At 45.2% G+C, this 22,975-nt stretch overlaps 1 protein-coding gene across 1 annotated transcript in view; it reads left to right on the top strand.

Annotated features, from left to right (window-relative positions):
* Nucleotides 1–22,975, top strand: part of EIF3E (eukaryotic translation initiation factor 3 subunit E) — a 121,688-nt gene that overhangs the window by 29,486 nt on the left and 69,227 nt on the right. Inside the window, exons 4-5 of the mRNA XM_082259909.1 lie at nt 11,655–11,697; nt 17,829–17,933. Coding sequence (XP_082116035.1) covers nt 11,655–11,697; nt 17,829–17,933 — 148 coding nt within the window. The remainder of the gene's footprint in view (nt 1–11,654; nt 11,698–17,828; nt 17,934–22,975) is intronic.

Genomic DNA, 22,975 nt, shown 5'->3' with positions numbered 1-22,975 from the left:
TCCCATGAGTACTTTCATTCATACATATATACACAGTGTGTCATTTTTTCTTGTGCTTGAAAGTGCTTTTCCTATAAAACTCAATGATGGGCTAAGCTGTCAATCAGTAGCAGGTGAGCCGATCAAATGTCCCTTCGTGCTTTCCAGACATACATCCCTAAAAACGAATACCATTCAGTACAGCGTCTAGCTGCTGTGTATTTTAGCCTGTCGTGGATTTTGACTGGCTGCTGGCACCAGGGCTTGACGTTGCAGCTTTACCTCCTGGGGGTCCGACAACACCAGGATTTGATGCACACGACCAAAGTGCTAGTGTGCATGAGGCCTTATAATGACTTTTTGTGCTTGGTAATATGTGAAACGTTTGGATTCTAGTGCTGCTTTATCATCAGATAGATGCCTGTTATGATACACAGGTTATATTACTGAAAATTAGCTTGCTGACTGTAAAAAGTGATTTAATGACCTTAAGTGGTGTCACTTTTTAAGTCCTGGAAGGGCAAAGTTTTATATAATGCAAGTCATCCCTCCCTGCTTCTAGGCATCTAAAGCTTTTTGAAAGCCATTGCAGTTGCTGGCTTTAGCTTGTAAAGTTTGCTAATGAGATTGCAGGCTTTTAGCGCACAGTAAAGCTAATTAGAGATGGCGTAAAATCCCAAAAGTACATAGCGAGAAGAATTCATATTTGGCTCTGGATTCTTGATTCTGAGAAAGGAGAGGTCATCCTGGAGTTGAGGGTACAGGCCAGTCACTGTTGGAACTAATTAAAGCTTGTTGCCAGACATTAAAGTAGTTCTCTAATTTAAGGATTACAGTAGCTGGCAGCACTTTCCTTGTCTGCTGCTTCTTCTTTAAAATGTTGTATCACTTCTTAACCGGTTGCCGACCGCCGCACGACTATATACTGCAGCGGTCAGCCCCGGCCAGGCAGAGTGACGTATCGGTACGTCACTCGCCTGTCACTGACTTGCGAGCCTATAGCGGGCGGGCGCGCGCCCGCCGCGGTTCGTTCACAGGCAAGTCAGTGCGTGTGACCGGCGGACTCGATGTCCGCCAGTCACACTGCGATCGCTCCTGTGAAGGTAGAAAGACAGAGCAGCTTGTGTAAACAAGCTGCCTGTCAGTTCTCCCTGTGTAAAAGTAAAGATCTGACCGTTCTACTATGTAGAACGGTTGATCTTTGCTTTTACACCAATAGGAATGTCCCTACACAGTAGAAAGCACGCCCCTAGGACACACTTAACCCCTCCCTGTCCAATAAAGTTAACCCCTTCCCTGCCAGTGTCATTTTTGCAGTAACAGTGCATATGTATAGCACTGATTACTGCAGTAATGTCACTGGTACCCCCAAAAGTGTCAAAAATGTCAGTCAAGGGTCCGATCTGTCCGCCGCAATGTCGCAGTACCGAAAAAAAAATCGCAGATCGCCGCCATTACGCGTTAAAAAAAAAAACACCAAAAATGACAAAAATCTTTCTCTTTGTTAGTAAACGCGATAACTTTTGCGCAAACCAATCAAAATACGCTTTTTGCGATTTTTTTTTTTTTACCAAACATAGGTAGCATAAAACAAATTGGCCGAAAAATGTTAAAAAATTTTGATTTTTACTTTTTTTTTTTGGGGAATTTCATATAAAAAAATGTGAAAAATATTATTTTTGCAAAATTTACGCTCTTTTTTTGTTTATAGCGCGTGATCAAAAAATCGCACAGGTGATCAAATACCACCAAAAGAAAGCTCTGTTTGTGGGAAAAAAAGGACGTCAAATTCGTTTAGGTACAGCGTCGCACGACCGCGCAATTGTCCGTTAAAGTCACGCAGTAAAAAATCGCAAAAAAACCCCTGGTCCTTTAGCAGCCAAATCCTCCGGGGCTTAAGTGGTTAATGGAGGCGGTCTATAGATCACTACCACAGGTTTCCTGCGGCTCCATTGCCTTGCAGGGTTTAATAGTCACCCTTGCATGCATTCTCCCAGCCCACTGTAGCTACGCTGTGTGCTTAAATCAAATAGACCTGATGCCTGGGTTGGAAAGCCATGCCCCTCTTCCCATTTGCAAGCGAATTGATGGACAGCAGCTAGACACTGTGCGGTGCATTGTGACCGGGCCCATGTGACAGTCGGTGTATTCTCTCCTGACAGGAAGTTTAGGGAAGCAGCCTGAAAGAAACGCACACAGCCGATTCGTTACATAGAAGATGAGAGGGCTTGGGAACAGATCTGGAAAGAAATAAAAATAATTTTGACGCTACGTGTTTGCGTTTTTGGAAAAAAAAAAGAGTGGACATCTCAACTGCTTTTTAAAGCTGGCACAAAAACGCTATTATGAGCATTTTTCTGGCTTTTTTTTTTTATATAGTTTGAATGGAGCCAGAAGGAATATTAAAGGGCTGATCAGAATGCATTAATAAAAGAATCTGCAAGCATGTAATTCTTCTTTAACTTCTAAAATGCTATGACTTATTACAATGAAATGCTCCTGCAGCCTATGAACTAGTATGACTGGGTACTTCTACTGATAAAGTCCTGTTTCAGGATTGCTATTATGTGTATTGGCCTGAATGAGAGGTTGCTTTCCCATAAGAAGCTTGTTCAGAGGTTGGGGATTGTAGGCAATACTGCTGTAAACAAGACTTCAACTGTTGTTGGATTCTGAGTATGTGTCAAACTTATCCCCAAATATTTCATTTTTGGCATTACTCCCCCTGTTGATTACAGGGGTGTTTTGAGAAATTGGATTTGCCCCAATACACTTGATGTTAAAGCAAACATAGTGAATAAGTCAGGCATATAATGGACATTTGTTATAACCAATAAGACACATGGATAGGCAGTTTGCTATGTTTTTTTTTTTTTTCTCCATCTTGGCAGCTTGTTAGGCCCTGTTCACACCTGAGCGTTTTTCAGCTTGTAAAAAACGCTAATCTCTGAAGTCTCTAAACGCCCAACAAGCAAAATCACATTTATTTCAATGGCCCCTGTTCACATATGAGCGTTTTTGTTGCCCGAAGCTCAAAAAAGTACATGAGCTTTTTTGGCAGATTACAAGCGTTTTGATTCAATGTCAATGCCTGCCTCCAAACAGCTTCAAAAAACGACTGAAAAACGCCCCAAAAAAATGCTTAAATTATATTTCTCTATCGCTCATTGACAGACGTAGTCTTCTTGATTCTCAAGAGCTGGGTTATGTTGTCTCCGCAGGAGTAGGACTAGGCAGAAAGACAAAACGTTCTGGCTCCACCTTAGGGGCAGTCCCTGAGGGTATATCCTCCCTCTCTGCTACAGGGAATCAGTTTTTTTCTGTCTAGTCAGGAGTAAGGACCTAAGTTCCTTGCTGGGATCTTTTTGGTCCTGGCAAGATTTTTTCTTTAGAAGAAATATTTTTTAGGTAGTTTTTTCTCCAGTGTTTTTCCTGTGAGATCTTCAAGCAAAAACGCCGGACTGGGCGACACTAGTGGTCACCCCAGCCGGCCTACGAGCGCGCGCAGACCATTGCATTGCGCTTGGTCGGCCGCGACACATTCAAGTAAGTATGCGGGGCTGGGCGACGGGCTGGATGTTGAGATCCAGTGGTCACCCCGGTTTCTGCCTACGAGCGCGTGCAGACCAGAGCTCCGTGCTGGGTCGGCCGCGACGGAGTCCCAGTGGAGGGACTGACCTTGCGAGTTAAAAGTCTCGCTTGGACGCCAGGAACCTGAGAGTCGAGGCGTCCGGAGTGGTCCACAAACCCCCACCCCGGTGGAGAGGGTATTGTGAAGAGAGGGTGCCTGTCGGTTCGGTATGGTGAGTAAACGTTCCCTTTTTTCTTTCCTCGTTATGAGGCAGTATGAATTATGGGCCCCTCCATACATGGTCAGTATATATCTGACACTAAAAGTCCCCCTTGTAAATACAGTATGTGTTTGTGGGAAGTGGACTTGGTTTGAGAGCTAACACTCTACCCAGCAGACTGTAGCATTACAGCAGACATAGGAGGTATAATCCTACCTTATTTGTAGTGTATCTCCTGTAGATCAATCAATCGCCACTCAGCAGAGATGCAGGTGGATGTGCTGGGAAAAACGATTTCGGCGGTCCGCCGCCATTTTGCCGTAGACCAGGTGCATGCATGTCCTCAGGTCACGCCGGCCGCCATGTTTTTGGAGTCTAATGTCTCCTGTATGGGGGCGGCCATGTTTCATGAGCCCAGCTACCTCGTGGAGAGCTGGGAACGCCGGAAGGCGTACACAGGGGGCGGAGCAACGTCCTTCTACCCGGGGAAAAAGCAACAGCTCCTTCCAGTCTGTAAGAGACAGACGCTGACTGCAGTTGGTTGGAAACTTCACTGCATCGGTTGGTGAGCCTTGGGGGTCCCTCTCTCTCTCTGTGGGATCGAGAAGCAGGTACTCTGAGGGGCGCTATTGAGCTAGGGGGAGACACATAAAAAAAAAAAAAAAGTTTTTTTGTGTTTTCTGGCAAAGGTGTCCTGAATTAACATGGACCCTGCCACTCATGTATCTCCTCCGGATCCCCTCGAGGGGTCTGCGGGATCCTCCAGCACCCCACTGACGATTGAATCATTGTCCGCTATTATGGAAACTTTTGTGTCCCGGGTGGAAGTGGCTTGTCAGGGACAGGGCCCAAGTAAGCGACCCCCGCCTAACCCCTTATTATCTGTAACCTCGGATTCAGACTCTGAGCCTATTTCTGCAGTTGCAGGTACTTCATCTGGTATTGGTGTCTCGTGTACTGTCTTTTCAGACAGTGAGGAGGATGTTTCGGCATCAGCCATAGCCAGAGAGGAAGCGTTGGTAAACGCACTCATTGTATCTGTTCAAGAAACCTTAAGATTACAGGGTATTCCGTCAGAAATAGCTGAAACTGAAATCCCTTTTGGGACTAAAAAACGCATCAAAGTGGCGAATGTTTTTCCATTGCCCAAATGTTTTGGCAATCCAATCAAAGAAGAATGGAGTCTGCCAAAACGCATTTCTACTATTTCTAAACGCATTAACAGGCGTTATCCGTTTGAGGAAACCCTCATTAAGAAATGGACAGAACCACCTGTGGTGGATTCACCAATTGCTAGATTGAATAAAGCCACGGTTATTCCTCTAGAAGACGCTCCGTCTTTTTAAACATCCAGTGGATCGCAAGATAGAAGCTATGTCTCGCACCATGTTTACCTTGATTGGATCAGCTTTCAGACCAATAATTGCTATTGGTCTGGTTTCGCAGGCTGTAACTGTATGGACCAAGTGGTTACGCCGGGACCTAGAAGAGGTCCCTCAGGCGGTATCAGATTTGTTGGAACAAATGATACAGGGGTTACAGTTTGTGTGTGATGCGGCGTTAGACGCCACTTCATTATTGGCGCGAGCATCTGTCTCAGTACACTGTGGCTAAAAGGTTGGTTATCCGACCAAGGTTCCAAAAAAGCATTGGCTAATATCCCCTTTTTAGGAGAGCGTCTATTTGGAGCCAACTTAGATGAGATCATTAGGATCTCACGGGTGGAAAGAGCACCTTTTTACCGCAAAATTTTAAAGGTAAAGGAACTCGTCAAAGACGAGGGCCTTCTTTTTCTGCTCTCAAGAGGTTTTTTTCGTCCCGCGGGTGAAAAAATTAAGTCCTCCAAAGCTCCTGCAGGAGGCGTCAGGGGTCGTTGGTCGGGCAAGCAAAAGCCCGCCCCCTCTAGACCTGAAGATAAACCGTCCAAAGCCTGAAGGTGCGCCCCCACCCATAACTGGGGTGGGGGGACGTCTTCGCTGGTTCCCGGATCCATGGCTTTCCAGAATCCCGGACAGATGGGTTTGCGAAGTCATAAGGTCAGGGTACAAGATCGAGTTTCGATCTCTCCCACCGGCGCGATTCTTCCCTTCCAATAGCCGACTATCCCCGGATCGTTTAGACGATCTGCGGAGAGCAGTCACAGATTTACTACAACAAGGAGTGGTAGTCCACGTTCCTTGGACAGAACGGTTTCAAGGGTTTTATGCAAACCTATTTACAATACCCAGGAAAGAGGGCAAAGTGCGTCCAATTCTGGACTTAAGGGCACTCAATTCTTTTGTCAACATAAGAAGATTCAGAATGGAGTCCATTCGCACAGTAGCAGCCTTTCTGCATCCAGGGGATGTCCTAGCGTCCATAGACATCAAGGATGCATATCTTCACATTCCCATTTTCGCAGGACATCAGCGGTTTCTACGCTTTTCCGTAGAAGAGAACCACTATCAGTTTGTGGCGTTACCTTTCGGTCTCGCCACGGCTGCGCGGGTCTTCACGAAGGTGTTGGCCCCAATGTTGGCACTTCTGCGCCAAAGAGGCATATCGATCCTTGGTTACCTAGACTATCTTCTGCTTCATGCAGAGTCTCCTCAGACCTTGCTACAAAACATAGAAATTACTATGATTTCTTTACAGGAATTCGGGTGGCTGGTGAACCAGCAAAAGTCATTTCTGGTTCCCACCCAGAGGCTCGAATATCTGGGTCTAATTCTAGACACAGTCAGGACAAGAGTTTTTTCTTCCGGTAGGGAAACTCCGAAAGATTCAATCAGCAGTCCAGTTGTTACTATCCAACAGCTGGTCTTCCCTTTGGACTTGCATGAGGGTTCTGGGGTTGATGGTGGCTTCCTTCGAAGCAGTCCCATTTGCCCAGTCCCATACCCGAATTCTTCAGCAAGAGATTCTTCTCAGATGGAATCGGAATCCGGAATCCCTGGACAATCAGATCCGATTGAGCAAACAGACCAGAGAGTCTCTGGTCTGGTGGCTTCGGTCTCCGATGCTCAGCCAGGGAAAGTCATTTCTGCCAATATATTGGACGACAGTGACCACGGATACCAGTCTATCCGGATGGGGAGGAATTCTCGGTCAGTTATCTGTCCAGGGACTTTGGTCCCCGGAAGAATCCAGGTTACCGATAAATGTATTGGAACTGAGAGCGATCAGACTTTGTCTGATTCACTGGACCGAGCAGCTCCAGGGCAGCCCGGTTCGGATCCAGTCGGACAACGCCACGGCCGTGGCTTATGTCAATCACCAGGGGGGCACCAAGAGTGTCCGAGCGGCCAAAAGAAGTGGCTTGCATTCTTCGCTGGGCGGAACGATTTGTTCCAGCAGTCTCTGCGGTGTTCATTCCGGGGGTGGAGAATTGGCAGGCAGATTATCTCAGCCGTCAGACTCTGGATCAGGGGGAATGGTCCCTCCATCCAGACGTTTTCCACCAGTTGTGCCTACGATGGGGCACCCCGGATATGGATCTGTTGGCATCTCGATTCAACAGGAAAGTTCAGAGATTCGTGGCTCGCTCCCGCGATCCTCTAGCAGAAACCGCAGACGCACTGATCGCCCCGTGGGGGCAATACCAGCTAAGGTATGCCTTCCCTCCTCTTGGGTTACTGCCAAGACTTCTTCGCAGGATAGAGGAGGAAGGAATTCCAGTAATCCTGGCAGCTCCGGACTGGCCTCGTCGAGCTTGTTACGCCGACGTGGTCAGACTGGTGGCGGACGTCCCGTGGAGACTTCCTCTCAGGGAGGATTCACTGTCTCAGGGACCGATCTTCCATCCTGCTTTACGATCGCTGGTTTTAAACGGCCTGGTTATTGAGACCCAGGTGCTGAAGGACAAGGGATTGTCAGCTTCAGTTATTCCTACTCTAGTTAAAACAAGGAAAGCGACTTCCAGAAAGATTATCATCGTACATGGAAGTCTTATATTGGGTGGTGTGAATCCCTTGGGTTCCATCTACATCTTTATTCGGTAGTCCGAATATTGGCTTTCTGCAACAGGGAGTTGAGCAGAAGCTGGCCTTGAGTGTTATCAAGGGTCTGGTTTCAGCATTTGCTATCTTCTTTCAGAAGCTTTTGTCTACTCATTCCTTGGTGCGGAATTTCATCCAGGGGGTGCGACACCTGGCTCTGCCAGTGCACGCGCCGTTACCATCCTGGGATCTTAATTTGGTGCTGTCGGTTCTTCAGACACCTCCCTTTGAAAATATCAGGGAGATTCCCTTGCTTACTTTATCCCAGAAGGTGGCCTTCTTGGTGGCTATCACTTCTGCACGCAGGGTGTCAGAACTGGCTGCATTATCCTGTTGTTCCCCAGATCTGGTGGTTCATAGGGATAAGGTTGTTCTTCATCCGAATCCATCCTTCCTTCTAAGGTGGTTTCAAAGTTTCATTGAATAAGGACAGTGTATTGTCCTTCCTATGTCCTTAGCCCAATCATCCTCGAATTTGCATGGCATTCCTTGGATGTAGTTCGGCCGATCAGGATATACTTGAATACTACGGATTCAATTTGTAAGACGGATTCACTGTTTGTGATCACGGATGGCCCTAAGAAGGGGTTGCCTGTTCTGCTGCGACCATCTTTAGATGGATCAGACAGACGGTGGTATAGGCTTATTTTATCTAAGGGTCGGGATCCCCCGTTCCCTGTTAAGGCGCATTCTACTCGGGCGCTTAGAGTTTCCTGGACCTTCCGCCATCAGGCATCAGTGGTTCAGGTTTTCAAGGCGACTGTTTAGTAGTCGGTTCATACCTTTACAATATTGTATAAGGTTTATGTGATGGCATCGTCAGATGCCTCTTCTGGCTGCAAGGTTCCTGCAGGCCACTGTTTGAGGAGACTGTTGGTCTACCTCGAGGATTTGTGGGGTAGGTCTCATCTGTTTACTCGATGAGTCCTTTGATACTTCTGGTTGGCTCCGGTTGGGCCTTCTAGATTGGATTTTGATCCTGTCAATCCCACCCCTCATTTTGTGGCACTGCTTCTGGATGTCCCAGCTCTTGAGAATCAAGAAGACTACGTCTGTCAATGAGCGATAGAGAAAAATGGATTTTTGTAAGATCTTACCGTAAAATCCTTTTCTCTTAAGCTCATTGACAGACGTAGTACCCGCCCCTCTATCATTGAGTTGGGTTGGGTTAAATTCTCTGTTACTGCTTTAGAACAGAACTGATTCCCTGTAGCAGAGAGAGGGAGGATATACCCTCAGGGACTGCCCCTAAGGTGGAGCCAGAACATTTTGTCTTTCTGCCTAGTCCTACTCCTGCGGAGACAACATAACCCAGCTCTTGAGAATCAAGAAGACTACGTCTGTCAATGAGCTTAAGAGAAAAGGATTTTACGGTAAGATCTTACAAAAATCCATTTTTTCAGCAGTGAATTGACCCTTCGATAACATGGTTGTTGATGAATGACTAAGCTTTCAAAAGACTCATTGTGATTGATGGGTGACATACTCGGTTACCATAAATCATGAAGTAGATTGCACTGTGAGGTGTTCCCGTTCGTTTATTATGGCCCTCCCAGTGCACCTTGCCAGCAATCCTTGTGTTGTTGTGCAGTGTTAATGAAAATGCTGGCGGTCCACAAAAATCTGTACTGTGGCGCATCATCTGGCATAGAATGTCTTGTGAAAGCACACAGAAATGGCACCACAATGCAGCAATTTCCAAATGGCTCCTAAAGCTGGATACACACTAATTCAATTTTCTTTAGATTTTTTCTTTAGGTTTACCAAAACCATATAATATGAGGTCAAACCTAAACGTTTTCATTTAATATGCAATTATGCAGGCCCTTTCACTACATAATTGAAGGGAAATCTACCAACAGAAGTTGTATAGTTTGTATCCAGCTTAAGGAATCAACAACTCCTTTATATGGCCTTTTTATACCAGCGTGCGGTGCAAGAAACCCGCATTTAACACACACACTGGGTGTGCGATCTGCTGTGAGTATCGGTGCATTCCGAACACCCCAAATGCAGATCTGGTTTCAGTGTTTTTAAAGTAGTGCATGCACCATGTTTGGTGCGATTTCAGCCCATCCATCCATAATTTTCTTTGTTTTGTATAGCATTGTTTAACATCCATAAAATCCCCCCCCCCCCTTTTTTCTTTTATATTTCTTTTTTCTGTGGTTAATGTGCTCAGGTATCAACTTTCTAAGCCCCAGGTTCGCATTAGTGCGATCGTGGAAATCGCATGTAATTCGGAGTGCACTGCTCCTAAATTACATGCGATCTCATGTACGGTGCAAATTTCAGCCATACACTATGTATGGCTGAATTTGCACCGCATCCGCACTTAACACGCACCTGACCCTTTTTTTTTATCCGCAGCAGAATCTGATCGCATAGTGGTTCACACTAGTGCTATCCGATTCTGTGCCAACTTGCAGATCGCACTGCGATATGCGATCGCAACTGGGGGTGTCGTTAACTTTTAATTGACACCCCCTGCGTATCGCATATGGCAGTGTGACCTGCCAGGGGTGCGGATGCGATGCGGGATCACGCTGCATATTCGCAGCCTTCCCGCATCGCACAAATATGAACCGGGACTAAAGGTGGAATTCTCTCATTTTTGAAGGATTTCCTTTTTGCTTCCTGCTGTTCTTTAATATCCCTGTGACTGCTACATCTGCGGTTTCTTCTGGGGAAAAACAGACAGACTGCTAGATCACTGGGTGAAAATAAAGGAAAGCAAGCCTAAAAAAACGAATGCAGCAATCACATCTAAGATGAACAATGAATATAACAAATGTTTGCTTTTAGTTTTTAGAGCCGGTTCACACTGAGGCGATCCGACTTGCCCGGGGCGACCTGTGAAGTCGTGGTGCACAGCGCGCACTGCGACCTCGGAGCGACATGCACGGATTTCATATCATTGAAGTCAATGCAGGTCGCTCCAGGTCGCCCCAAAGTAGTACAGGACCCTTTTTCTAAGTTGGAGCGACTTGTGTCGCTGCTATTAGAACGGGTCCTGTGCTAATCTATGGCAGGCGACTTGTCAGGCGACCAAGTCGCCTGACAAGTCGCCCCAGTGTGAACCGGCTCTAATACTTTACTGCTTTAACAGTGTTTTATATTGGTTCAGTAAGTGCAAAACTCGCCTGCTGATTCTGCTGTCGCCTCTCCCAGCTCAGTTCTGAACTGTATATCACCCTCCTAGTATTTAATCGAGATGTGCAGAGGGGAGGTGGTCTGTAGTCCTGTCCTGGAATGAGAACACTTCTCCTCCACAGATACGGTACACAGTGTCGTCATCCTAGGACAGGATGTGTTTCTGCAATCACCAACTGAAAATCGTTTAAAAAAGCTTGGAAAGAGGAAACTAATGCAGCCTCCATCTAAGGATTTGTAAATGGTAATATTAAATGTTTGTTCTTGGTATAAATTAAGCTTTGAAGGTTAAAGAGTTTCATTACAATGGTGTAATACAAAAGATGCAGGTCACACTAGCACAACCTTATTCCTAGAAGGGTACCACCATCCTGTCACCCAGGCTACTCCCCTAATGTTTTTTGTCCTGGTATGGGGATTATTTGTTTTAAGACAGCCTGCTTTACTGTACTACACTCTGTAGATTAGAGGATTGTGAATGCAATGGTTGCATGAAGTAATCCACCCATCGGGAGATGTTGGCCACTGTACTTTATGCTGCAGTGGTGTGCTTTGTCATAGAAATGTGTCCAGTAATAAGCAGTTGTATAAATGTCCTAGTTACAGCTCATACCGTTCATTTTATTCATGCATCCAAAGAGATGTGTGATGCCTTGTTACTAGTGATAGTTCTGTATCGTAGTGTTATGTGCCAGTCTTATTGGATAACCTAATAGAAGGCTATTGACCACTATTTTTTTTTTTCTCTTTACAGGGATGGAAGGATGCTGTTTGACCATCTTGCTGAAAAACATGGGGTATGTATGAGACTGTTCTGATTATTCCTATGCATAAAGTTTTTTTTTTTTTTTTTGGAATTGTTAATTGTAACACATGCACGTAAACATGCGCCGTGCATTCTTCAGTAAAAAAAAAAAAAAAACACTGCATTTTTGGTTTACGCCTCATGCGGGCAAATGCCCATGTACATATTGTGAAATTGCACGAACCCGTATACGTGAAAATACACAAAGCGAAAACATCTGAAAAAGATGCTCACAGGAGTATCGTGCAAGAAGCCTTACAGTAATTTAATCAGGCCTCTGTCGTAATGGCTGGTGTGACTATTTGCTTCCAAAGCTTAAGCAATTGATGTTGAACTTCAGGCAAATTGCTAAATATACAGGAAGCAATTAAATGTGCCAGAGAATTTTTCTGTCCATCCAGATGTGAGATTTTCACAGCTCTGCCTCACAGCACAGTCCCACCATGTGAGTGTACAGTGAAAGGAAAAGCAGCAGATTGCAGAGCTCTGCAAGCTACCATTCTGCTCTCATCAACATGCTCCTTGCCCTGCAGCACAACTCGTTAGCTGCTTGTGCTGCTTCTTTCTACCCTACTCTGAGCTCTGCTGTACAGGAACTGTAATATACAGATACCAAACCAAATTAAAGTATGTACCCTGCTTTCATTTAGGGAAAAGTTAGGCTTAGTTCTGTATTGAATACAGAGATGCATTTATTTGTCTGCCTGGAGTTCACCTTTAAAGCAGATCTGGATATGGTCATTTATAGAATACACAGCGTTCTGTGAATGGCCCCGGGTAGGGGAGGATAAAAGAGACTAGCACTTCCGACTATGAGCCTCACAGGTCTCATATCCAGGTAAGGAGCTGTGCTATGTTTTTTACAGTTCAGGGCAGTGATGTGACCATTTACTACACCTGAGCAGAGGCAGCTCTTTTTTGCACATAAGCACTGATCAAAAAGCCTTGGTCCGGAGTTCTGCTTTACCATTTGTGTTAATATTTAGCTTCACGCATGTAAATTTAATGCATGTTAAAGAAGTGAAAAGTTTGGTGCATCACAGCCAAGTGTTACAAAACCCTAAACAGTAAAATCAGTCTGTATATGCAGTAAAGCGTGCTTGTTATACACTCTTGAACCTAAGGGGTTAATCCTCTGCATTGTGTAAAAAGGCTGTTTGATCCTGTATGCACAGATCCTCCCCTACTTCCACAGTTTCCAATCTATCTCCTGATTAGACTGAACCTTGGGGGCACTCTGCACATCCTCAGTTACGTGTGTATTTTGTTCTGGGGAGAGTTCATGTGATCAGCACAGTTTCAATCGGCCCGGTCCAGACAGAGGTTCAGGGGCCATGCAGCCTCATTGGACAGTCAGAGGAGCGAGAACTCCTACAAGCTTTAACCAGGGTGAGATTCTCTTCCCCCCCCCCCCCCCCCAGCTGCTGCCACATTTTAAGTCACTCGGTTGTGCAAATCTCCATCCGCAAAAGTCATTCATTCACAGAGATCCATGAATGAATGAAGTACAAGTTCCGTCTGCCACCTCGCTGATGAGCTCCCTCGAGGTGTATTCACTTTTCCTGTAGCTCTGAAACGGACAGCCCATACAAAGGTATGAATGCAGCAGCTTGACATTGTATCCACAATCCACTAATCGTGGGTGAAATGCTCAGCGGCTCCTGAGGAAAAAACTATAAATGCACTTTTTTTTTTTTAAAAGATGATTTTATATAAAAAGAAATTCATAGTATCCCACCAGTGCACATCTGGAGAGTTCCGGTTTTGCTTCTTTGGTATAATCTGTATGCTGACAGACCAGCATCTGCAGTCCAAATTACATTTATTCTGGCAAAACACTTGATGGTCTCAGTTCTGAATCTTAGTGGAAAGGGAAAAACCTTAAAAAATGATTGTAAACAACCCCCTTGTAAAACAAAAGGGTTGTAAAGTCAGAAGGTTTTATATCTTCTTGCATTCTATGCATTAAGATAAAAAGCCTTCTGTGTGCAGCAGCCCCCCCCCCCCCCCCAATACTTACCTGAGGTCCCTCTAGATCCAACGATGTTGTAGGAATGTTTCAGCTCTCCGGGACTCCCCTCTTGGCTGAGACAGCAGTGTGGCGCCATCGGCTCCTGCTGCTGTCGCCAATGAGAATAGAAGGGGGCGGGGCATGGACACAGGGAGCTGTGACTCGGCACGGGTGCCCCTGTCCCCATAGCAAGCTGCTTGCTGTGGGCACCGAACTGGAGGGAGGGGCCAGGATTGCTGAAGAGGGACCCGAGAAGAAGAGGATCCGGGCTGCTCTGTGCAAATCCACTGCAACAGAGTAGGTAAATATAACATGTTGTTTTTAATTTTTTTTTTTAAGAGACTTTAGAATCACTTTAAAATAGAAATTAAAAGCAAACCACATTTTTGTATAGATATATAAAAAACGTTCTAAACACCTTTTTGATAAGTGATCGCATTCCCTCTTTTTCTTTCGTTTATTGACAGAAACTGCTTCTGGTATTCTTAACCGTTGAGTTATACTGCCTCCTAGGGGAGTAGGACACTAGGCAGAAAGAACAATTCTGGCTACACCCATGGGTGGTCCCAGGGGGTATATTCCCTCTCTCTGCTATAGCCCCTCGTTTTTTTTTTTTTTTCCTGCCTAGTCAGTCAGGAGTAAGGACCTAGTTCCTTGCTGGGATGTTTGATCCTGGCAATTTTTTCCTTTTTTAAATGGAATTTTTTTTCTTATCTCTTATTTTTTTCCTCTGAGAATCTGCAATCAAACTGCTGGACTGGGTGACGGGCTGAATAATCTAGATCCAGTGGTCCCCCAGTCTGGCCAGCGAGCGTGCACAGGCCTCAGCTCCGCACTAGGTCGGCCGCCACTTAGCCCTACTAGACGGGGGCTGGCCTGCGAGTTAAACGTCTCTCGAGAGTGCATAAGACTTGACCTTGGCCTGAGTCGCAGAGTTTCTTCTGGCCAACAGACCCCCCCCCCCCCATTCCGATGTAGATGTGGTCTGTCCAGAGCGGTGCCCACCCTGTTTCAATGGTATGGTAAGTAGCTGTTCCCATTTAGATCTGGAGGGTTTTGGGGTGGACGTGGGCCCCCTCCCTGGGACCCCCAGGTGTCCCTTGGCAGTGTTTTTATACTTATCTGTGGGTACCCCTGGTGGCTAATGGAGACTACTCAGACTACTGCAACCGCGCACAAAAAAGCGCTGGTGGACGCACTGATTGTATTTGTGCGTGAGCCCCTAAAGATTGGGTATGAGACTGCGACGGGGGCAAAGGTTCCCTTTGGCACTCAAAATCCCACCCAGAGTGGCAAAAGGGGTTTCTTTCTCCACCTAATTTGGCAGAATTTTTGCGAAAGAGTGTCCGGGTGGGGAGGCGTCCTTGGCAGAAGCTCTGCTCAGGGAGTCTGGACACTGGAGGCATCCAAACTACAGATCAATGTCCTGAGTTACGAGTGATCAGGCTGTGCCTGGAACATTGGATGGATCGTCTACAAGGCTTTCCAGTGCGCGTTCATTCGGACAGTGCTGTGGCTTATGTCAATCTCCAAGGGGGCACAAAAAGCTCTGGAGGTAGCTGGCATTCTCAGGTGGGCAGAACGTTTTCGTTCCAGCCCTCCCTGCCGTTCACTTTCCCGGAGTGAATCATTGGCAGGCGGATTACGTCAGTCGGCAGGCAATAGACCAGAGGGAATGGTCTCTTCCTCTGGAATTGTTTAATCAGTTGTCTCCAGTGGGGCACCCCTGAGGTGAATCTGTTGGTGTCTCGGCTCAACAAAAAGGTATATAGGTTCGTGGCTCTGTCACGAGATCCTTTGGCGGACACCACAGACGTGCTGGTGGCCCCATGGGGTCAGTAACTGATTTACGCCTTCCCTCCGCTACAAGCTTTTGCTTCTACTTTGCTTTGCTTCTATAGGATTGAGACAGAAGGGATTACGGTCATTTAAGTGGCCCCGGACTAGCCTCCCTGGGCCGGGTATGCCGACCTGGTGCGGCTGATTCCCGACGTTTCCTAAGAAGCTTCCCCTCAGGGAGTATATCTGCTGTTCAAGTGCCAATCTTCCAGCCTGCTTTACAGTCGCTAGTTTTGACGACTTGGCAGTTGAAATCCAGATGCTGAAGGATAAAGCTTTATCTGAGTTGGTATTTCCTACACCGTTGAAAGCTAGGAAATCTACTTCTAGGAAGATCTACCATCGTATGTGGAAGAAGTACATTGCGTGGTGTGAATACCTTGGGGTTCCTCCTTGCTCTTTTTCGGTGGCTCGGATCTTGACCTTGCAATGGGTGGTTGAACAGAAGTTGCCCTCGAGTACTATTAAGAGTCAGGTGTCCGCTTTGGAGGTCTTCTTCCAACCACCCTTGGCTACAGCTCTGGTGCGTACCTCTCTTCAGGGCGTTCAGCACTTGGTCTCTCCAGTGTGGTCTCCTTTACTGCCTTTGGACCTCAATTTGGTACCTTCGGTTCTCCAGCGGTCTTCCTTCGAGAATCTTCGAGGGTTTTCCCTGCTTACGCTGTCCCAGAACGTGGTCTTTTTGGTGGCGATCACCTCTGCACTCAGGGGGTTGGACCTGTTGGCATTATCCTGTAGTTCACCTTATCTGGTGATTCACAGGGAATATGGTGGTGCTTCGCCCCTGTCTGTCATTCCTTCCTAAAGTGTTCTCTGATTTTCATTTGAATGAAGACATTGTGTTGCCTTCCCTGTGTCCCAGGCTTAAACAGCGGAAGGAAATTGTCTTGCATGCCTTGGATGTGGTCTGGGCAATTAGGGTGTACCTGGCAGCTACAGAGGCTTTCAGGAAGTTAAACTCTCTATTTGTGCTCACGAATGGGCCTCGTAAAGGGTTGTTTGCTTCCTCTGCGACCATTTCTAGGTGGATCAGAGAGACTGTGGTTCAGGCCTATTCCAGCAGGGGTTCCTCGTTTTCCCTGTCAAGGCGCACTCTACTTGAGCGCTTAGTGCCTCCTGGGCCTTCCGTCATCAGGCGTCAGTGATGCAGATTTGCAAGGCGGCCACCTGGTCATCGGTGCACTTCTTTACAAAGCGCATGCTTCCTTTGGCCGCAAGGTTTTGCAGGCTGCTTTTTAAGAGGACCTTATCCTCTTTGAGGGTGTAATGTTTTTTTAGGTGGGCTCCAGTTGTTTGGTTGAGCCCCTGTTGCTTGGTTGGCTATTGTTTAGCCTTGGGAATTTTTTGCTGTTTCCCACCCCTCATGTTTAACACTGCTTTGCTTTGGGACGTCCCAATGGTTAAGAATACCAGCAGCTGTGTCCGTCAAGTAATGAAAGAAAATGGGATTTTTGACTTACCGTAAAATCCATTTCTCTGATGTTCATTGAAGGACTCAGCGCCCACCCCTCTGTGGAGTTATAATTCTCCTGACACTGCTTGTAACAAAACTGAGTGGCTATAGCAGAGAGAGGGAGTATACCCCTTGATACTGCCCATGGGTGTAGCCAAAAATGTTTTCTGCCTAGTGTCCTACTCCTATAGGGGGCCGTATAACCCAATGGTTAAGAATACCAGAAGCTGTGTCTGTCAGAGAAATGGATTTTACGGTAAGTTAAAGATCACATTTTTCTTAGCTATACAAGAGCTGGGGGGAGGGGAAGCAGCAGTACACTGAGCTTCCCAGTGAATGGCTCTGCGGGGGGGGGGGGGGGGGTGTCAGGACAAGTCTGATCATCGGAGGAGAGCACATGGAGTTCCCAGCACAGCAAGGAAACTGACCATGCTGTGCTTTCCTGCTTAGTGTGGTCAGTTTTTTTTAAAAAAATAGGAAAGCAAGGGAAACGGCAGGAAGACCAGGGTTTTTTTACATAAAGGAAGCAATACAAAGAGAACAGGATAGTTTCTCATACATACATAGTACATAGTACAGCAGGCACATATCAGGAATATGAAGTGTTGGGGTAACAAATGCTTTACGTTTTTCAAAACTTGCTAGATTTTTCGGTTTTTATAAAAGGAACTATGATTTTTCAAAAGTGCATTTTTTTATTTTTAAGTGTTCCAAAACTAGCTTTCTGCAGCTCATAGTAGACCTTGAGTCTGCTGTAAATTTTAGTGCACACTTTGGTGATATGTGAGGATGTCTATTTAACATTTTTATTTCCTTCCAGTTTAGGCAAGAGTACTTGGACACCTTGTACAGATATGCAAAGTTCCAGTATGAGTGCGGAAACTACTCCGGGGCCGCAGAGTATTTGTACTTTTTCAGAGTGCTGGTAAGTGAGCTTATATTGCCCATTATTTGCTTGTGGAGTTTTCCTTGTATCTGATCAGAGCTGGGAATTCCAGCCCAACCTGTTGACTTCTTGAGTGATTATGGTAGCCATACCTGCCAAATCCCTGACACAATATATAAGAAATAGTCTAAACAAAGGTTGAGTTGGAATTGCAATAAAACAATATGTATATATTGCCCTGTATTCTACTGGCTTTCCATAGCCCCCCCCCCCCTTTTAAAGTGGTTGTAAACCCAGAAAAAAAAAAAAAACCCTGCAAGACAAAGGCATAATGAGCTAGTATGCATCGCATACTAGCTCATTATAAATTACTTAACTTAGAATGAAGCCCAGACACGGACCCCCGGACACCGCTGCGGGCGCTGACATCCCACGGTGTCTCTTCCAGGTTCGGCGGCTCCGGCGCTGTGATTGGCCGGAGCCGTGATGACGTCACTCCCGTGCATGGGTGCGGGTGTTATTTTCCCGGCAAGGGAAGCTGAAGGTCCGCCGGACCTTCAGAGCGCATGCGTTGCTTGTGTGAGCGGCTGCATGCTCTGCAAATATCTCCTAAACCTTGCCGGTTTAGAAAGTATTAATTGTACCTACAGGTAAGCCTTATTATAGGCTTACCTGTAGTTAAAAGTGAAAAAAATCGTGATACTACCGCTTTAACAATTGCACAGTTTTGTTTATATTTTGTGAATTGGTGTTTTGTCAGGGCTTGACAAATCCCAGGCGCCAGGTTCTGTTTTCCCATCGGTGTGAACCAAACCACCCCCCCAAGGTCGGACTGGCCACTTATTGTGCCCATTGGTGCAGCTTCCTCAGCGCACATCAGTGAAGGAGAAAAATTACTTATTTGCAAAAGATTTATTTATTTTCGGTTTCTTTGCGTTTGCCACCAGGCATGAGCAATTCCTATTTCCTGACACCCCCCGAATGTAGCTCTGGGTGCTGGGCAGTTGTTTTAAAAAACTGGCTCCTAACTTTTTTAGTTGGCTCCTAAATTCAAAGCAACATTTTAAGCCCTGGTGTATGTGGTTAACGTACAACTTTTTTCTCTGTCCGCCTTAAGATCTGACAGTTTGGCAGAGATGCTGAGTGAGCGGATCAATCAGTTTTTTGTTTTGGGTTGTCCAAGATCACCATCAACCGGGCTGTGACTATTCATGGGAAGGTGCTTTGCCATAATAATTATACTGCTGGTCTTATCCTACAACCCTTTTGCAAGCACTTTGTCTTTTATGCACGCACGCCAAGCAACAATGTTTGTCACCCTGTTACAGAAGGAAGGGTCACCGGGTATTAACAAAAGCTCACATACATTTTTTTATTTTGCGAGCTGCAGAAATGATAAATGCAGTATTTTTTTTCTTTGTCATCAGTGGTCCATCAAGTTCAAAGCTGTGATACCTGGAGTCTGGGTCTGGTTGGCTTCCTCTTGTTTTCTGGGGCTGCATGTCTCGTCATTCCTCGCAGGTGGAGCCATGGCTGTAGTGGGGGGGAATTTACATAGCAGCATTGTAACATTCCATCCACCAGACATGTGGAGGTCAGCACTATACTGGGATTGTGAGGGGAACGGTCCCTGTGAAGATACAAACAGGCAAACCTGTCCAGTTCCTGGGACATAAAATTTATGATAGAGAAGCTACTGCTGTGTGTGTGTATACAACAGGGCTTGACAAATTTGCCTGAAATCTAGGAGCCAGCTAAAAAAGTTAGGAGCCAGTTTTTTTTTTTTTTAAACTAACAACCAAGCTTTATTTAATAAAACTGATACTAAATTTACACATAAATACGACTAGAACCCCACTCTCCTATATAGCGCAATTGGATGGAAACAGACTGTCTGTCTCTTTCCATCCGATGCCATCTGATCGGATACACGGGATGGATAGAAAATAGAACCACCATCCGTCTGTTTTTGGCGGGCAGGGTCAGATGGCGGCAGATTACAGCTCCATAGAGGAGACTGAACGGTCCGATCAGGTCTGCCTGAAAAACTGACAGGCGGACCTGATCAGACAGCCCGTGTGAAAGGGGCCTTTGGCTGTGGCACGGCGATGAGGAAAAAAAAAAAAAAGATATATATATATATTTATATATATATATATTTTTTTTTTTTTAATAAGAATTGAAGAAAAAAAAAGAAAACATTTTTTTAATAATTAAAAAAAAAAAGAAAAAATTATTTTTTTTACATTTAAAAAATAAATTAATAATAATAACCACACTCCCTGTCCACTTACCTTTAAGCAAAGGTAACTGGACAGAGAGATGAAGCCTTAAAAAACTTCCCTCTCTTCTCCTCTTTGGAAGGAGAAGAAAAGGCATTGAGAACATGCATTACTCCCGGCCACCACAAGAGGGCGCCAGTTCCCCTAGCTTCTCATCTCACAGAAGAAGGCCGAAAAGCCGGGGACTAAATTTCTGGATGGCGTGGAAGTCCGTGAACTCGAAGAGGAGGTGGGGGGCACAAAAGGGACAGGACAGCTCAAGCAGGGCACCCCAGGCGCCAGGTCGCTAATTCTAGTCGCAAATGCGACCTGGCGCCCGGGATTTGTCGAGGCCTGGTATACAATATGGTTTTGTAGAATGCATAAAGGAAGCTGGTAAATAATTGCAATATGCAATATGGTTACTTTTTAACCCCTTCATGACCAGAGTAAAACCAAGCCTAAGCCTGGGTTCACACTATTGCGAACACAGACATTTTGTGTGATTCGCACTGCATTGCTGTGCAGATCACATGCAATGTCTGTGCTATGTGAATTCAACTTTCATTGCATTCACATGAAAATGCTGCAGGGACCTTTTTTTTCCTGCACTGGAATCAGGGCGCATGGGTGTTCACATGATCTGATTCCTGCCCGAATTCATAGTTCACACTGCTATCTGCAAACCAATCTGGGGGTGTCATTAACTTTGTATTGACACCTGCAGCGGTTCACAGAGAGCAGTGTGAACTGCCTACAAGGGAGATGCAATGCGGGAACCTGCACTGGAACCGTGCTGGTTCCTCCATCGCATATGTGTGAACCCAGGCTGAATACAGTTTTGCAACTTTGACATGTCTTAGTAAAGCTGTGCATACCATCACACCTGCTTGGTGTATCCATATGAATTTATACCTTGCTTTTTCATGACAATTTGAGCCTTAATTTGGTGGTAAATGGTAACGGATATCTCTGTGTGTATTTTTTTTTTTTTTCTAAGGAAAACTTCTACAAAATGGTAAAAAAAATAAATTTTAAATTTAGCTGTGTATTTTTTTACTATTACCATAACCTACCTCAGAACAACCTTGCTCCTGACTATTGCAGTGATATCACCTATATGTTTGTACCTGTAGTAGGACCCAGAAACAATAGTGCACATTTTTGTTATCCTACCTAAAACATAATTTTTTTTCCCCCATTTCATCCTACCTTGAAATAAAATAACCCTGACCTTTGACCCCAATTTTGATGCTAACCTAGACCAAACCCTAAAGATGCTTTCCTGCGCTGGAGTGGTATACTTTGAGGCTGATTTGTATCGAGATTTCACCGGTGCCCATAAGCCTTGCTGCCACCTTAAGACAATGGGTATCTATATATATATATATATATATATATATATATATATATATATATATATATATATATATATATATATATATATAATGTATATGTGTGTGTGTGTGTGTATATATATATATATATATATATATATACACACACACACATATAATGTATGTATATGTAGTAAAATAACAAAGAAAAGGCGCGTCGACCTAGCGAATTACCTTAATTCAATTTATTGAAAAAGTAGCAAGCAACAATTGATATACGGTACTCACACACGTGACCTAGATAGGCATGTCATAAAAAGCAAGAGGATCACTTCCAGAACTGTTGTGATGAGCCAGTGTGGGAGGCCCAGAGAGCATCCGTGGTGGCTGATGCGTTTTAAGGAAGAACCCTCTTCAACAGAGCCAAACAGTTCTAGATCAAACCCTTTGCTATCTTTTTTTTTTTTTTTTTTTTTCTATTTATTTTCCACACGTTGGTATACTTTTTTTCTCCTCTAGCAAGGCAAATAAGATGCATGCAGTGCATTGCGAAAGTATTCGGCCCCCTTGAACTTTGCAACCTTTTGCCACATTTCAGGCTTCAAACATAAAGATATATAAAACTGTAATTTTTTGTGAAGAATCAACAAGTGGGACACAATCATGAAGTGGAACTAAATTTATTGGATATTTCTTAGTTACATAGTTACATAGTTACATAGTTACATAGTTACATAGTAGGTGAGGTTGAATAAAGACAATAGTCCATCCAGTTCAACCTGTGTAGGCATGTGTGGCTGTAATCATCTCCCATACCCCTGAATGTTCTGATCCTTGAGATGTAAGTCTAAGAGTCTTTTGAAAGCCACCATACTACCCGCAGAAACCACCTCTTGTGGTAGAGAATTCCACAATCTTGTTGCCCTAACAGTAAAGAACCCCCCACGTTGCCTGAGGTTAAAACGCTTCTCCTCTAATCGCATTGTATGCCCTCGAGTCCTCATGCAATCCCTTCGAATGAACAGCTTTTTTTCTAAGCTGGGATCCCCATTAAGATATTTATAAATTGCTATCATGTCCCCCCTCAGACGTCTCTTCTCCAGGGAGAATAAATCGAGCGATTGTAGACGCTCTTCATAGTCAAGGTCCTCCAATCCCCTAATTAGTTTAGTTGCCCTTCTCTGGACTCTCTCCAGCTCCAACACATCCCTCCTGAGGACTGGCGACCAGAACTGGACGGAATACTCCAGATGCGGTCGGACCAGAGTTTTGTAAAGTGGAAGGATTATAGTCTTATCTCTGGAATGCATCCCTTTCTTTATGCATGCTAATATTCTGTTGGCTTTGGAAGCTGCCGCTTGACATTGCATGCTGTTTCCTAATCTATCATCAACCAATACTCCCAGATCCTTCTCCATTTTTGATTCCCCCAAGGGCTCCCCTCCTAACGTGTATTGTGATTTTATGTTTTTAGTCCCCAAGT

This window comes from Pelophylax lessonae, assembly GCF_965119305.1.
Source record: "Pelophylax lessonae genome assembly, chromosome: 5".
NCBI lineage: Eukaryota > Metazoa > Chordata > Amphibia > Anura > Ranidae > Pelophylax > Pelophylax lessonae.
Note: the sequence above shows the minus strand (reverse complement) of the source record. Positions and strands in the feature narration are given on the sequence as shown.